Source organism: Poecile atricapillus, chromosome 4 (genome assembly GCF_030490865.1).
Source record: "Poecile atricapillus isolate bPoeAtr1 chromosome 4, bPoeAtr1.hap1, whole genome shotgun sequence".
NCBI classification, from domain to species: domain Eukaryota; kingdom Metazoa; phylum Chordata; class Aves; order Passeriformes; family Paridae; genus Poecile; species Poecile atricapillus.
In genome coordinates this window covers 64,233,316-64,248,652 of record NC_081252.1, presented here as the reverse complement: position 1 = coordinate 64,248,652, position 15,337 = coordinate 64,233,316, and the positions used below count along the sequence as shown (strand labels likewise).

The 15,337-nt window shown below is 40.6% G+C and overlaps 1 protein-coding gene across 1 annotated transcript in view; it reads left to right on the top strand.

The window, feature by feature from the left end:
- Positions 1–7,607, top strand: part of C4H4orf50 (chromosome 4 C4orf50 homolog) — an 86,978-nt gene extending 79,371 nt beyond the window's left edge. The window contains exon 14 of the mRNA XM_058839047.1: positions 7,520–7,607. Within this exon, the coding sequence (XP_058695030.1) occupies positions 7,520–7,554 (35 nt within the window). The 3' untranslated portion in view covers positions 7,555–7,607. The remainder of the gene's footprint in view (positions 1–7,519) is intronic.
- The last annotated feature ends 7,730 nt before the right edge of the window (positions 7,608–15,337 follow it).

Below are 15,337 nucleotides of genomic sequence, written 5' to 3'. Positions count from 1 at the left end.
ACTGTGCATTTTAGGGGAAGATATTTCTTTGTTACTGCTGCAGCTCTGCTGTAGCAATTAAAAAAATGTGTCTAAGGAGGAGGCAATAACTCTGAAAGTGTCTTTATGACTAAACATTATACTCTAAATATGCAGTGTTGCTGCTGATTTTTCCAGTCTCCTCTGAGTCATAAAATCTTGTCTCATATTGAGTGAGCTATTCTTAATGACCTTGACTTAAAAAAAAAGCAACCAAATAAACCTGTGACTTCCCCTAAGTCAAATAATTTAAATTAATGGTTTTCTGTAGGTTATTTTCAGTTCTATTCAGATCATTACTATTCCTGAAGGACAATGGCCAGGTCTGCATCTGCAGGCATCACTGGTATCCCCAGGACAAAGCCCCTCTGGCCCAAAGGGTGCTGTGCCTTAGATGAATAAAGCCCTTGGTCTTGTGTGCAGCTGTTACCATGCAAATGTGAACAGAACTGCCTGGGAGGGTCATCTGGGAAGGAGAGAGCATGTTCCAGAGACTGAGGGGCTCAAACAGCCTCCACTTCTAAGGGCCTTACTTTGTCCTGCTCACAATTTTTGCTCTTCAATCCCAGCTGGTCTTTCATGGCTGTACTTTCAAAGTTCATGGCTACTGCGTATTGCAAATATATCTGTTCCAGTGGTGGTCTACAGCTGCTCTGTGAGCATATATTACACATTGCCAGCAGAATCTAATCATGATGATTTCTGTGTTAAGGGTGCTTCCCTGAGAAAGGGGAAGGATGTGAAATTAACCAAGTTGAGCACACTTTTATCGAACTTTTTTTTTTTTTTTTTTTGCAGGGGAGGGAAGCTTTGGGACTCTTGTGGGTAAATCTGTCTGTTAATTTGCAGCACTGGAAGGAACACTGCATGTCCCAGTTGTAACTGGATGCATTATAGTACTAAAGTACACAGTGAATTCTATTAGATGTGAAGTACTTGTTGTGGGTTCCTACTCTTCGATACTGTAGGTAATTTCTTGATAATGCTCACTTCTTTAACTTCAGAAAAACATGCATATGATGGAGGTTTTCTCCATTTTTGACTTGGTAATCCTTCTGGAGTTTGCTTTTACATTGTACTGGTTTGCATTATTGTTGTGAGTTGCTTCTCAAAGCAACGTGCCTGATACATAGAAGGCAGTTGTATGTCAGGCTGTTATTGTCTCTATGGTATGATGTTAACTCATTTACATTAGCCTTTAAATCCGTTATGATTGTCTTAATGGGAGAAATGTAAATAACATTAAGTTCATGTGCATAATTTACCACAAAAAAGCACCTGTGTTTAATAAATGCTGTTATGTTTTCAAGGCTAATAAAGGCTTGGAGCTGTCTAAATGAGGCAATGCCATTACAGGAAAATCAAATCAGCAAAGTAAATGGAATACTGTGGAAGTTCCTTTGAATACAAAGGTGTTTTAATTGTTTCTTATTTTATATTGGAATAAGGCCACTCTTTAATAAGGACTAGCACTGTGTGAACACTATCTTAAAAAAACCCCAAAAAATCCAGCTGGTTTTTCCTATGTTATGTGTGTGTTCCAACAATCTGTGATCAGTCTTCAAGGTTTCCTTGTCTGTCATTTTAAATTGCTGAACTGCCTCGTATCAGCACGTTTCACCCTAAACCTCTTGGCAAGCTAGCTATCCTTGGCTGCATGTCGGAGATTTTGGGTTAGCAATTGATCTCAGAAGTGTGTATGTATGTTACTGCTTCCTGCCTGCAAAGTTGTGGAATATTTGATGAGCGGGAGGTTAGACATCAGGGAGCTTCTGAAAGCATTTGCATCTCAGAGCTACAGAGGATTGCAGGGATATTGTTCTAGAAGACATTTTTTAAAAGCAAATATACTATATATATATATAGATAGGCCATTAACAGAAGAAATTAACTCCCAGAATGAGGTTCAGCACAACAGTGAGTTCAACTGTCCATGCACATTTTTAAGATTCACATTTGCAAGTCCTCTTCACTATAGTTACCCAACCTTAATTAAGACTCCTAAGTTCTTCTCCAAGCAATGTGAAAATTGCCTCTGTGTGTGTGACATTTTTATGGGGAGCTCTGTAATATTAAATAGCAGCACTGCTTGTATTGTTGTATATTGCCCATATTCTACTGGTAATGAAAATAATGTACTTTCCATAGAGCTGAGAAAGACAAGGCTCATTTATCATTCATGAACTCATTTTTCCAGAATTACACCATTAGTTTCATAAGAAAGAAACTGACATGAAGCCAGAGAAATTATGTTGAAGGAGATCTATATCTGTAATCTTTTATAGTATTTAATACCTTTATTAAGCACAAGAATGTAGAAATGCATAATATAATTTTCTAACAGAAGAGAACATAATTTATTTGTGGTTTTCCGCATTCATGGCTGGTTAGTTGGTTGTTGGGTTTTTTCCCCTTGGATGCAATTTTGTTCCTCTGAGATATAGGCAAGCTCTGTTGGCCATTGGTTATAATTGGGATCAATATGTCTTCATTGAGAGTTTAATGAGATTCACACCTCTTGAGCTGCAAAGTGAATCCATCAAGTAAAAGTGCATTTTAGAACCAGCAATTTGTGAATGAGAAGACTACATTGAATACCATTTGATTTTTATTTTTTTTTTACCAAGCACAGAAATCAAATGTTTTTGCACAGGTCATGCTCTTAGTTATATAGCATTTCTTTACCAAACAGCTGAGGGATCCCATGTGTGTTATGGCAAAATGCAGCTTTGCAACCTTTCCTTTCTTGTAATCACTTTCTTTTTTTCCTAGTTTTTCTATTTGCAAGTAATCAATTTTTTTTTTCTAAATGAAGATGTTTATATTTAAAACAAGGTACTGTAAAATACATATTAAACGATTTATGGTAGATAATTTTCTATTAAAGTGTGTGCTTGCCACAGACACATTGATTTTCTATAATTAATAGAAATGATAAAATGACTGGATGCTCATGATTATATAAATTAGACCAAGTAAAATATCTGTCATTTCATTATAAAATATTAAAGAGTAGCACAAGCCTTCTTGCCTGGAATTTGCTCTCATTTGTGCTACTGTAGCTCCTGCATAGTGATAGAAACCAGTGGCGCTTCAGTTGTTCTAAAGAAAGGATGATTTGTGACCCTTGCTAAGGGCAGAGGCACAGCAGAGTACTTCTTTTATATTTACAACAGAAACTCTTTTAAGGTGTTGCATAGGATCTTCTTCAAATATTTTTTCACAAATAGAAAAATATGCATTTCTTCACTGGATATAAAGAAATTCTATTTATTCCTTGAATTTTGCAATTTTTTCACTTTAAATACCTCCAGTGCTACAAACCAATGGAAATATGGTGTGTCTGGCCCTGCATATCAGGGCTGAGGTACTGAACAGTCACTGTGTACTGCTGACTTGAGATCTTCAATGCTGGGTTACACACTGGGGAAATGTCCCCAGTATGCATTGACTGACATTCTGAAGCCAAACTTGAGCAGTTGGAAATGCATGATGGTCCACCTTCCAAACCCACTTCAGAATCAGGCATAATTAAAATATGTTTTTACAGTGGTATCACCATGTTTCGTATCTTCTTTCAGATGACCAAAATAAAATAACATCCTTCTTTTACTATCTCTTGTCTTCTAAATGGAAGGAACTATTTAACTTCAAATCCTTTGTGTGCATTCATTAGAGGTGGCCTCAATGGTCTGAAAAGTCTTTTCCAACCTAAATGTGCACAGGCACGCTGAAGATGCCATAGAGATTTTAGGATTATGTGTACAGTTCTGCAGGTCTTAGTTTTCTTCCTTCCAGATGTTGTTTGTCTTTAAAATCTCTATATTAGCTCATTCCTTTCCAACTTTGGTGCACACTCTGAAATATTTAGCAAAGCTTTTACTGCTGTACTTTAATGGGAGGAAGATGACTTCCATCCACATTGTGCTCTGCACGGGATGGACACCATGGACCCTGGCAGTGGGCACAGAGCTCTGCTCTCCAGGGAGCTGATTGGAGTGGAGGAGTCCAGCAGGAAAGCTGTCTTTAGGAGGTGGTCAGCGCTAGTTTTTTCCCACCAGTATGAGTTCTCTGAGCTTCCTTAAAAATGGTAGTTTAGATAATTGAGGGAGCAGACCACTTGTCCTGTGAGAAGAGGCCAAGGAGCCTAGGCTGGTTCACCCTGGGGAAGAGCTGGCTATGGGGGCACCTCCTTGCAGCCTTCCTGAAACTGTGAGGAAGCAACTTAGAAGAGTTTTTTCTGGGAGAAACAGAACCACAGAGCAGAGCAGAGACAGGCTTTTCACAGTGATGCAGTGGGAGAGGGTAAGACACAGTGGGCATAAGATGAAACAAGAGAAGTTCAGACTGGATATAGGAAAAGCATTTCCCTCATGAAGACACCCCAGCAGTGGGACAGGAAGGCTGTGCATTCTCCATCCCAGGAGTTTTTCAAGATTCAATTAGGTAAACCCTGAGCAAACTGCTCTGACTTTGGAACTGACTCTGCTCTGAGTAGGTTGATCTAAATGACCTTCTGAGGTTCTTTCCCATGGTCTTACAATTTCCTGATACTTAGTACAGGATGAACAAGTACAGATGTGATGGACTGGGAGCAGCTAGAACAAATAAATGCTGGTGGCTCCCAGAGGTGGTAAAAGATTAGAGAACATCAAGTGAGTGCATGAATATGGATCACTGATCTTTGTTATGCTGGACATTACTTGGTCCTGGCTTAGAGAGCAGTGCACAGTCATCACATTTATGCTTCAAGGTTTCCTTTGAGGTTCCAATGTCACAGAGAAATCAGTTTTGTTTAATGACCTTCTACCTTAGCAGTTTTTTGTGTTGGTGACTGAAATTGATTTTGCTTGTGATGTGGAGGAGCACAAGTCCAGCCTCCACATCATTGCTCAGGCGTGTGCTTTAGTCCTACCAAAGAATGGGAGGCCAGCAAATTTCTGAGCATCAGAAATACCTATGCTGAAACTCTTAGGTACAGTATTGATAAAGACTCAGCTGGTTTTTAATCTCTGTGATACATGGCTGGAAACGCCACCTTTGTGCTTTAGCCCTGGAAATGCTTGGTTGATACTTTTCTTTGGTAAAGTATCATCATGAAGATGTTTCTTATTTTCCACAAGCATTTCACAGAGAGAAATCTTCGCTGACCAGAGTAATTACAAAACGATTCAGCAGTGGTTTATGTTCCACACTTCTTAGTTAGATAGATGGTATGAAGAAAAATAATAAGAGAAGGGTGGAGGATAAATTTGTCAGGGAAATAAAACTGCAAAGAGCACGAGGTTTCATAAAGGCTTCAGGTGGACAATGAAAGGAGGGGGTGAATAATTCGCATAAGAAGGAGCAGGGGCAGAATGTGAAAGAGAAAGTGAAGAGTCTGACAAAATGAGACAATAATTGGCAGCTATTGTCACAAGAAAAATAAAATATAAATTGGAGGAAATATTATGCAAATAATGGATTTTACATTTGTAAATGCTCTTAGTCTAGCAGTGCATGTTTGACAAATATTCTTTAACCCCAATTTTGGAAAATTAGAGAACTTAGTTTAAATTCAAATTGATGGATAACAAAAGATGTGATCACTAAAGTTCAAAAAAATGTAATTCATTGGATTAATGAAGTTTGAATCAGATTTCCATTATTCTGACCACACCAGTTTTCAGTGATAGTTTTTTTAAGCATAGTTTTCCATGACAACTATCCCTGATACTTTTGAGACATTCTGCCTTTTGAACAATAAACTGACAACTGGTAGCAGTGGGTAGCTCCTCTGCAACAAGTTGAGGAACAAAACTGGCAACGTCTCTGTCTTCTAAAATAAAGGTAAATTTTAGGAGGACTTAGAGACTCACCCTTCTGATCCTCCCCAGAGCCTATGCACACCAACAGGATCACAGAAAAGAGACTTCATCTATTATTAGAAGAGGAAAGACAGGGATGTATTTCAGACCCTCCCAAAATACAAGGCCAGCTCAGCTGGTACGAAGTCATTCTTCTCTTTGTAATACCAATTAGAAATGAAAAAGTACCTGATGTCCTGAAAAATCCTTGGAAGGTGTGGCTAGCAAAGGCTGAAAGTGTGTTCTGTTGGGTTTTGTTTTGATTGCATGTAGGCTACAAAGACATAATCAAAATGAAGATGATCTATGGAGAGTCTAGTACTGTTCTCTTCGCCTGGAGATAAGAATGAACTGCAGTGGATTTTCTTAGTTTGCAGTACAGCCTGGACCTTACTAGATGGTGCAAAGAGAAGGAATTCCAAAACCAATTTTGTTTGGATGCACCTACAGAAGAAGTAGAATTAATGTATAATGTCTTAAGAAGGTTGCAGAGAGCTTCTGGTGTTGTTTTGAATGAAAACCTAGTCTGAACATTTACCAGTTTCTGATCCAAGATGGAGAGCTGAACTAGGGAGTATGCAAGGGCTTTAAATGCCTCTCATCACCAGGGATCCTTGTGTCCTCCTGCCCAGCTGACACTCTTCTGTATCAGTGACTGACTCTTGCATATCTCACTGGTTTTGTGTCCTACAATAATCCATCTAGCTACTTCTCCAAAAATAATGACCTTCCCTTTATTACTTTTCCTCACTCTGCAGGCTTTTTTTTCAGTTCTGTTCTTCATGCTTGGAAAATATCTTTCCAATGTATAAGCCATAAAGGCTCTCATCTTTCCCAGTTTTTAATTTTTCTCTTTTGAGGGGCGTACTGGTGACTGGGATGTATTTTAGTAATGACAGTTAATTACTGTCACCAGCCATTTATTATAATATTAATTGCAATATAATATTTTTAACAATATTCTCTATGTTATTATAATTTCCTTGTACATTTCCTGTACTCCTAATGTTCTAAGAAATGTGCTTCTCCAATGAATATCTAGTTTTATCCAGAGTTAAGTATGCAGGCAGTGCATCACTGGTGAAGTTTAACAGTAATAATGACAGCCTCACTGCAAATTGTAAAGCCTGATAAAATGTTTTTCAGGCTTTGAAATTTATTATCTGAGGAAGGACACAAATGGTGAGTATTTGTCTGAGAAGAGTCATAGAAAGAGGACTTGGAAAGTTGGATTTGTGATGACTGTCATCCCATGAGTTGAACTTTATCCATGAGACTTCTATAGATCACTGCCAAGTGGGTTATGGAATGGTATTGGGAAGATAGCAGGGAATGAATCATCATATTGATGAATGGAAGTTTGTTTTGTGTACAAGAAGGACTAGCAAAAGGGAAAAGCATGGAATGTGCTTTTCACCTAAAGCAGTAAATCATGGGAGAGTGTCTCAACATGTTTTGCACAGTTCAATTTCTACAATGTGCTGTCATTATGCTATGTTTGTATGGAAACACCTGACCACACTGCTTCCCAAATTCTTTATTTTAACCTTGAATGAATAACACACAATTCCTTAAATTGTGAAAATCCAGATACTTACCTTATGCTTTTGTCTTTTTTTTCCTTCCTTTTTTTTGTCCTCCTTCCTCTTGTCCAGGGAAGAATGTATCAGTCACACAGAAGAAGCAGTAGAGCTCTGAAGGATGGATGAAATGTGGTTTTGGCCTGAAGGTGACTGCAGCTGCTCCATTATGGGAAAAAATGAGAAGTTGCCCTAAGTTACCATCTGCACCGTTTTAGCCACCTGCTGTAGTGGAAGCTGGCCATGCACGCCAACCCAATGTGTGGTTTGAGACTGAGTTTTGTTTTTAGTTTTGTTTTCTTGGGATCTCAGCATTTACATTTTAAAGCAATTACCAAGTTAAGCACAATCTCCATCTTCATGGGTCTGCTTATGTGGATATGTGATATCTTCAGCCTTGCGTGGCTTTGAGCATTCCTGAAAGAGCTTTTGATCTGAGTTGGGATGTTTAGTATATCTGAGGATGTGATACTTGAGGGTACAAACTGTTTAGCAAATGAGATAGAATGGCATTTTTACAAGGGTAAGTTGGAATTGGGAATGATCTTCATGTGTGCTGAGAGGCACTTGGAACATCAAAGTGCTCTGGTTTTTCAAGTGCATGAATGGGCCACACTGAATTTAACTTTCAGATAAAGCACTTGCAGGCATACATGCTTCTCCTGAAACAGGCACATTTGTGCACTCTGGTTGGTAGCAGCACACATGACACAAACACATTCTGCAGCCATGCTGCACAGTAGAGATTACACACCACAACCCCTGCTACTCACTTCTGAGTACCATTTGGGAAGGTAGGGAGATGTGAATGCAGGCACCAGACCTGTACATAAGGAGTCCTGTGGGTGCTTCCCTCCATTCTGTACCTAAAGGCACAGAGCACTGTTAAGCCAGTGGCAAAACTTGTGATGACCTGAATGGAAGCAGCTGCTTCCAAACTCTTTACCTTGTGATGCACTTTCAGTTTTGATAACTGTTTTATGACTTGCGTTTCCCTTTTTTCTTTTTTTAACATTGAGCTAACCCCTAGGATGCGTTGTATTTAAAATGCGTAGTTGCCCATTAATTACAGATATCATTTAAAAGGAAGCAGAAGAATAAACCATGGAATCCCAAATCAGATTAATGTAATGTGCATTTCTATTACAATTAGTAACAGGATGACACGTTGTCATGGTAACATGTGAAGCTTAACTACAAGTTCCTAAAATAAAGCAATGACATATGTGTAGGTTTCTATCCATTTGCATACTATCCACATGAAAACATAGATAATTTCTAAAACACTCAGGCAATTAAACCCTACTTCTTTCTTCTGAATTAAATGTTGAACTAAAATATCAGGCCTCTTTCCTAGTGTTTATGCAAATTCCCCCACCATAAATTATAAATGTTGATAATGAAGATGTCCATTTTGTAACATCTTAAGCTTTCTGCCTTTTGGTTTCATTTTAGAACAATTAGTGCAAGGAATGTAAAGCACTCTTCATTCTTTGTGGTTTGTACCACATCAATCTCCTTGAAATTCTACTACCTCCTCACACAAAAATTGGCCAACCAATATTGGAAAAGTCTGCTTGTAAATTACATTAATAGACTAGTTGATGTGTTTCATGTGGCTGAGGATTTGGAAGTAAAACCCCAACTTTACCTGAAATGACTGGAAGAAAGCAGTAAACTTCTAATGTGAGATTGCTAGCTAAGACAGAGAGCCTAGATATTATTTTCTTGTTGCCTTATGGTGAAAAGTGTTGTCTACTTGTTAAAGAGGCTGAGTTTCTTTCACTAAGCAGAAGTTAACTTGTTTAATGTGCTGTCTATGGTGGAGTTGCCAGGACATGCTTTACAGGTATTGTAATTTCATGGTAAACCTTCAGAGAATGAAAAATTGGGTGCTTTGTTCTGATTGCTTTATATGCACAATGTTGTTTTGGCCAAATTCTTTAGTCAAAATTAAGATGCTGCTAAGTTCTGTAAGTAAATGCAATCTCCTTCTGTCACCCTAAATAGACAAGATGGGCAGTGTTACATGGAAAATATGGTTTCTTTGGCAGTTCACTTATTTATGTATATTTTACTGTATAGAGCATTGGAGGATATTGAAAGTACAGCTTACAGGTTGCTCCTTAGGCGACCTTTAAATCCCAAATTCTGTTCTTCACACCACTATGGTTGGCAAATGCTGCAAGTACAATGATTGACTCTGGCGTGATAATCACGTTATATTCAGAATAATGCAGTTGCTGGGAAATGTGTCACGTACGCAGCAGAGTTCCCAGGATAAACCACCTGCTAAAGCATGGCTGATGTTTGTCCTTGTGGCCTTTTGAAAAGTGGAAACTCTGATTGTTGTGTTTCATAAATCTACCTGTATTTCTCACTTGCAGATGAAGGTTTTTTAATATTTGAATTTACTGTGGTTATGGGGTGGAGGGAGGGATATGTGCATGCTGGGTTTTGCCACTAATCCTTTGGAAATCCTTTAGTGCCTTAAGGAGGCAGAGGGGTAACAGGCCCTAGGATTACAGAAAGTTGTTCAAACCTCTTTCCTGCTTATAGAAGAATTCCTTTAAAATATATTGTGCCTTTGGCTCTAAATATATTTGCATTAGAAATCAGTAGCCATGGGATTATGGACAGGAATTTTTGCCACTGTAGAAATGTTAGGAAAGAGAGTATACTATTTCTTGTATAGGATATCATCTAAAAATATAGCTAACAAATTCTGTCACTGGGACCCATTCATACTAGGAAAGTTGCAAATTGCAGTTAAAGGCAGAAAAAAAAAAGCAGAAGAAAGTTTAAATATACTGGATTAAATGCTTGTATCATTGAAGTGACTGGCAAATTTCCACAGGCTTTCTTGGGACCAAGATTTCATGCTTGCTTCTACTTGGCTTAAGAAATTCTCACATGTGGTAGATATGTGGGCATCATGTTCTCTTTAGTGTTGTAGGAGAGGAAAAGAGAGATAACTCGTTTTGGAGACCTGACTTGATTTGGAGTTGCTGGGATCTGTGGTATAAATCTCTGTTCACTATTGTTTCTCTGTGTAACATAGAATCTTGCTTTGGGAATATGAATATGCAAATGTAAATTCCAATGTGAGAGGTTACTGCGCAGTGTGCACTAACCGATGCCAAACAACTACATTTCTCTACTCTCTGAACTGTGGTCTTTTTCAAAAAGAGGGAAAATGTAACTAACAGATGAAAACCACTCCAGTGCCAAAAAAGCCTGCATGAGGCAATTCATGTATCACTCACTGATGGTCCTAAGCAGCTCTTAGGAAAAGCTGAATAAGCTTTTAACTCATGAGCGAATTTTATCTTCTAGGAATTAAGAACAATTTGTTGATAAAGAGTTAAATTAAAAAGAAAAAAAAAGAAGAAAAAAAAAAAAGGCCTGAAAATCAGACTGGTGGTGGTCTTCTGTTTTGCTCCCTGTGATGACAAGCAAGTTTTAAATAATTTGTAAATAGTTAAAAGAAAATCATTACGTGGCTCACAGTATGTAAGACAAGGCCCAGCATGGAACAGATTTTTATAGCTTATTTATAAATTACGCTTCTGTCTTTTGTTTGGAATTGGAAAAGGAAACCATGTAAATTAAATAAGGAGTGAAGACTTACTGCACACATTTGTTGACTGAAACAAAAATATTTCCCCACCTCCTGAGATATTTATGAGTAATCTGGGATGAATAACGTACAGAGATTCTGCCTTTTGAGCTCTAGTGCTGTAAAGCTGTTTAACATTTTTGCACAGCCAACAGTGGAGTGGTAACCAGAAGTCATGAAGAGCAGTTGCTAGGGCCACAGATTTGGATCCGTTTGAAGAGGTACCAAAGAATGCACAAAAAGTCTGGGATTTATGGTGTGATACTTATTAAGCAGGTGTAGCAGACTGGGGAGGGAGGGGTGTTTGTAAATAAATGCAAAAAGTTTAAACTCTGATCCATGACCACCCTGTCACTGGGTGTCACATTAGTTTTGGCTGTGTGAGACGCATCAGTAGTTTAAAAGAGGCCACTCATATTTTAACTGTTACATAAAAACCTTCAGCAAAGATTTCCACTCTGAGACATTTTCCATTGTTATCAAATGTACATATGTATTAATATTCAGTGTAACTATAAGGATACAGAATTGTAATGAAGTCACAAAGTCTACTTGATGATCACAGATTTGTAACTCTCACAGATTATGTAAGATATGTTGACATTTTATCTTGTTAACAAGATGTATTTTTCTATGTTAATTACATGTATAATTTGTATAATTTTGTATATTAAATGTATGCATATTTTAAATTAAAAACATTATAATTTTCTTATTTTAACTTTAAAATGGTGAGAGAGCTTCTGAAATACAGTTTTATATACAACTGTATCCATGGATAGCAACCCAGGAAGTCTCAGTTTTGAGGAATCTGATCTTTTAACTGGGTAAGGAAATTGTTATACCCCAGCTCTTGCTCCTCTTGGTGAAGGAGCTTCCATTCAGCTTTTGCTGAGTTAGTGGAATTAATATGAGTTGGCAGAATACTATGGGCTGTATCACTGCTCATGAAGTGGGTAACCTGAGCCATCCCTGGCTCATAGCTGTGTTTTGAATTCCTGACAGTTCCTATACATCAGGAATACAAATCACCAATCCATGGGATGGGGTTTTGTGGGGAGAGGAGGACACTGCTGGCAGAGATACAGCAGTCACACAGAGCACAGAGGGAGACTGACTCAGTGAGTTGGCAACTCCAGTCACTCCTCTGGAAGAAGGAGAACTCATGTCTCTCACATGCATTCCCTTTGGACTTTTTTGGTCTGGTGATTCTGTTGTAAAATGCACAATAGCAAAAAATATGTGCAAAATATACATTGCACGTTCTCTAAGGCCCTGCACCAGAGAAGTCCTGTTCTAGCTCATGATGTTCACGCTGTTGGAAGAAGAGCTCAGCCACAACTGAAGCCAAACAGGTATGTGACACCCTTCTTGGGCTTTTGTCCAGCAAGATGTTGTAGGTTTTCTGCTATCACTCATCTAGTCTATGTGGAATAAAGATCCTGTAGGAAGTGGGTGTACTTTCAGCCAAGTTCAATTCAGTTTTAATCAAGCAGTGTCAAAACAGGATGAGATGCACTGTCTGAAAGTGAATATACCAAAGCAATATATTTCTCCAAAGTTGCATACTTGTTTTTAGGCAAACTCACAGGATGCCAGCATATCAGGATACAATTGGGTCTGCTTCTGTAGCACCTAAAACTGCAATTTTGTCTCTTACTGAACAAAGGAACAGTATGTATCTGGTGACTGAGAACAGTTTTTAATAAACTACGGGATATGGTATAAAAGATACCCCAAAACATTTAAAAGCAAAAACAGACTCTGATATTATTTTATGCTTATTTCTAACTAGAACGTTTAATGCTGTCTTCTAAAGCATTGATCTGACATGTTCTCTGAGTCTTGTGATCTCTTTATGTATCAGAATTAATATGAAATCTCCTGGCTTAATACTTAAAAAACAGCATTAAAAAACCCTGAGTGCTCTGGAAACCTGAACAGTGCAACCTAACTAGATCCCAAGTGTAAACAGAGTCCATCTTTCTTAGCTTTACGGATGATAAATAAAAGATGCTCTTCATTTAGCAGATGTATGCACTATGCAACATACTGGACCTACTATGGGACCTTCAGAAGTTTTTTTTCTGGAAATTCAAATTAATTTCTTGATTGCAAAGAAATAACTCATAAAATGAATATTTTTCCAATAATTGTAAAGACAGGTCACGCATCACATTCCATGTACCACCTGCATATTTCACTAACTGACAGGTTTTGGTGTCCTGTGGAGGAAAAAAATTACCTTTTTTCCCCCCAACACGACCAATAAATCTCAATATTACCATCAGAAACAAAAAAAAAAATCAATATTTGCCCATACAAGAGAAGACTTTAAGGAAGCAACAAAGCAATGTCCTACAAGCTGTACTGATTTTTCTTCACACACACCAGTGAAACCTCCATATGATATTAATGTGATAATGTGGAAATACAGTTTATTAAGTGAATGGAATCCTGAACTGCGAAATCCTGGGCAGTATATGCTCAGAAATGTCAGTTGACTAAAATCAGTGTGCTGATAACCAAAAAGAAATGAAAGTTCTACTATCTTACTAACTCCCTTCATGTGAACAACACCCACAGTGTTGAATGCACACACAGCATTTAAGACAGGAGGTCCCACTGGATTATAAATGCAGAAAAGAAAGATGTTTTCCTTGGATGTATTTTGGCATTGCTCAGGTATGTCACATCACTGCTTTTTCACATGGTTTGGATCCAGGGGTAGTTGTTAATGAGAAAGATATTTATCTGGACTAATTTCTGATTAAATCCCAGGGACCCCTCTCTTTAACCTCACACTTTTCCTGATTTCCAGTTACTAATTTGCAATTTTTTCTCGTACTGGGACCACCAGCACCAAAGACAACAGTGCAGTTTGATTGGGCTTGTATTCAAACAGCACATTGTACATGATCAGTAAACAGGCCTTTGTGATTGATCCACTGCTTCAGATTTGCTTAGTCACATAATCAATCTCAGACCAGTTTGTTTCAATGTAATATTTCAGAGCAACAGAAAATGTCCCTTATGTAACTACTGGGTAGTCAAAGCCTGTGACAATTGCCAGAGATTGGCTGTATGTGCAGGAGAGGAGTGTCCAAGGACTTGTGAATTTGGTGGATGATCACAGGCACCAAATCAGGATGATTGTAATGCAGGGCTGTAAAATGGACCTTCTGAAGCGGGCTGTGAGGGGAGCACACTCTCCACTCCTCCTGCCCTTGGTTTTGGGAACTTTGATCCCTCACAGTGAAACGAAGCCCTCCCTGATTTGCATTTCTGCCGATGCCGAGTCAGGCAGACACCGTGCCGGCCCGGGAGCCTCTCGGGGTGCTGAAGGGACAGCTCCGGGGGCCGGGCCGCGCTCCGGCCGCTCCGAGGGGGATCAGCGGGGACACCCCGGTCCCCGCCTTCCGCGGGGCTCGGCGGCCCGGCTCGGCGGACACTCCGGGGCCGTGGGCCGCACACCCAGGCCCGCGGAGCCGGCGCCCCATGCCCGGTGACGGGTCCGGCGGCTCAGGCAGCGCTCGGCGCGATCACTTCCGTGTCAGGGCCGGCGCCCGCTGCCTGCAGCCCCCGCCTGTAGCCCCGGCCTGTAGCCCCCTGCCCCCGCGGCGTGCGAAGGAGTCGCGCCCTGTCCCCGCCGCCGCAGCGGGGAAGCGGCAGCCGGGGCGGCGGGGCGGAGCAGAGCCGCCACCACCCCCGCGGGCACCTGCTGCTGCGGCAGGAGCAGCGCAGCCCCCCTGCCCGGGCTGGGGCTGCTTCTGCTTCCTCCCACACTCCGGCCACCCCTCGCTCTTCTCCCCGCCGCTCCCCCTGCGGCGCAGGCCGACCCCGAGCGACGCTGGCCCGTCCCCCGCCCGTACCGGGGGCTGCCGCGGCCGCGCCCCCCGCCCCGCCCGGGCACCGCCGCAGCCTCTCCCGCGGAGGGGGGCGGGGGCAATGTGAGTGAGCAAAGTGGAAGAAACTCCCTCCGGCTCGCCCGGGGGGGCTGGGGAGGTTCGGAGCTTTTCTCTCTTTTTTCTCTTTTCCTTTTCGCTTCCCTTTTATTCCAGCCCCGAAGCCACGCAGCAGCGGGTGACCGGCGCCCGCCCGCCCGCAGGGCAGGACCCCGTTGGCACCGGCCGTGTGTGCATGCGGCGGGCTCCCTCCTGCCTCCTCCCCCTGCCTCCCGCCCCCCGGATCATTCTATACCGGGGGAGCTGTGCACTGCGGTCCCTGCTCGGGGAATCGCTGCTGCTCTTCCCATTCGTCAGGGGCTTTCCAAT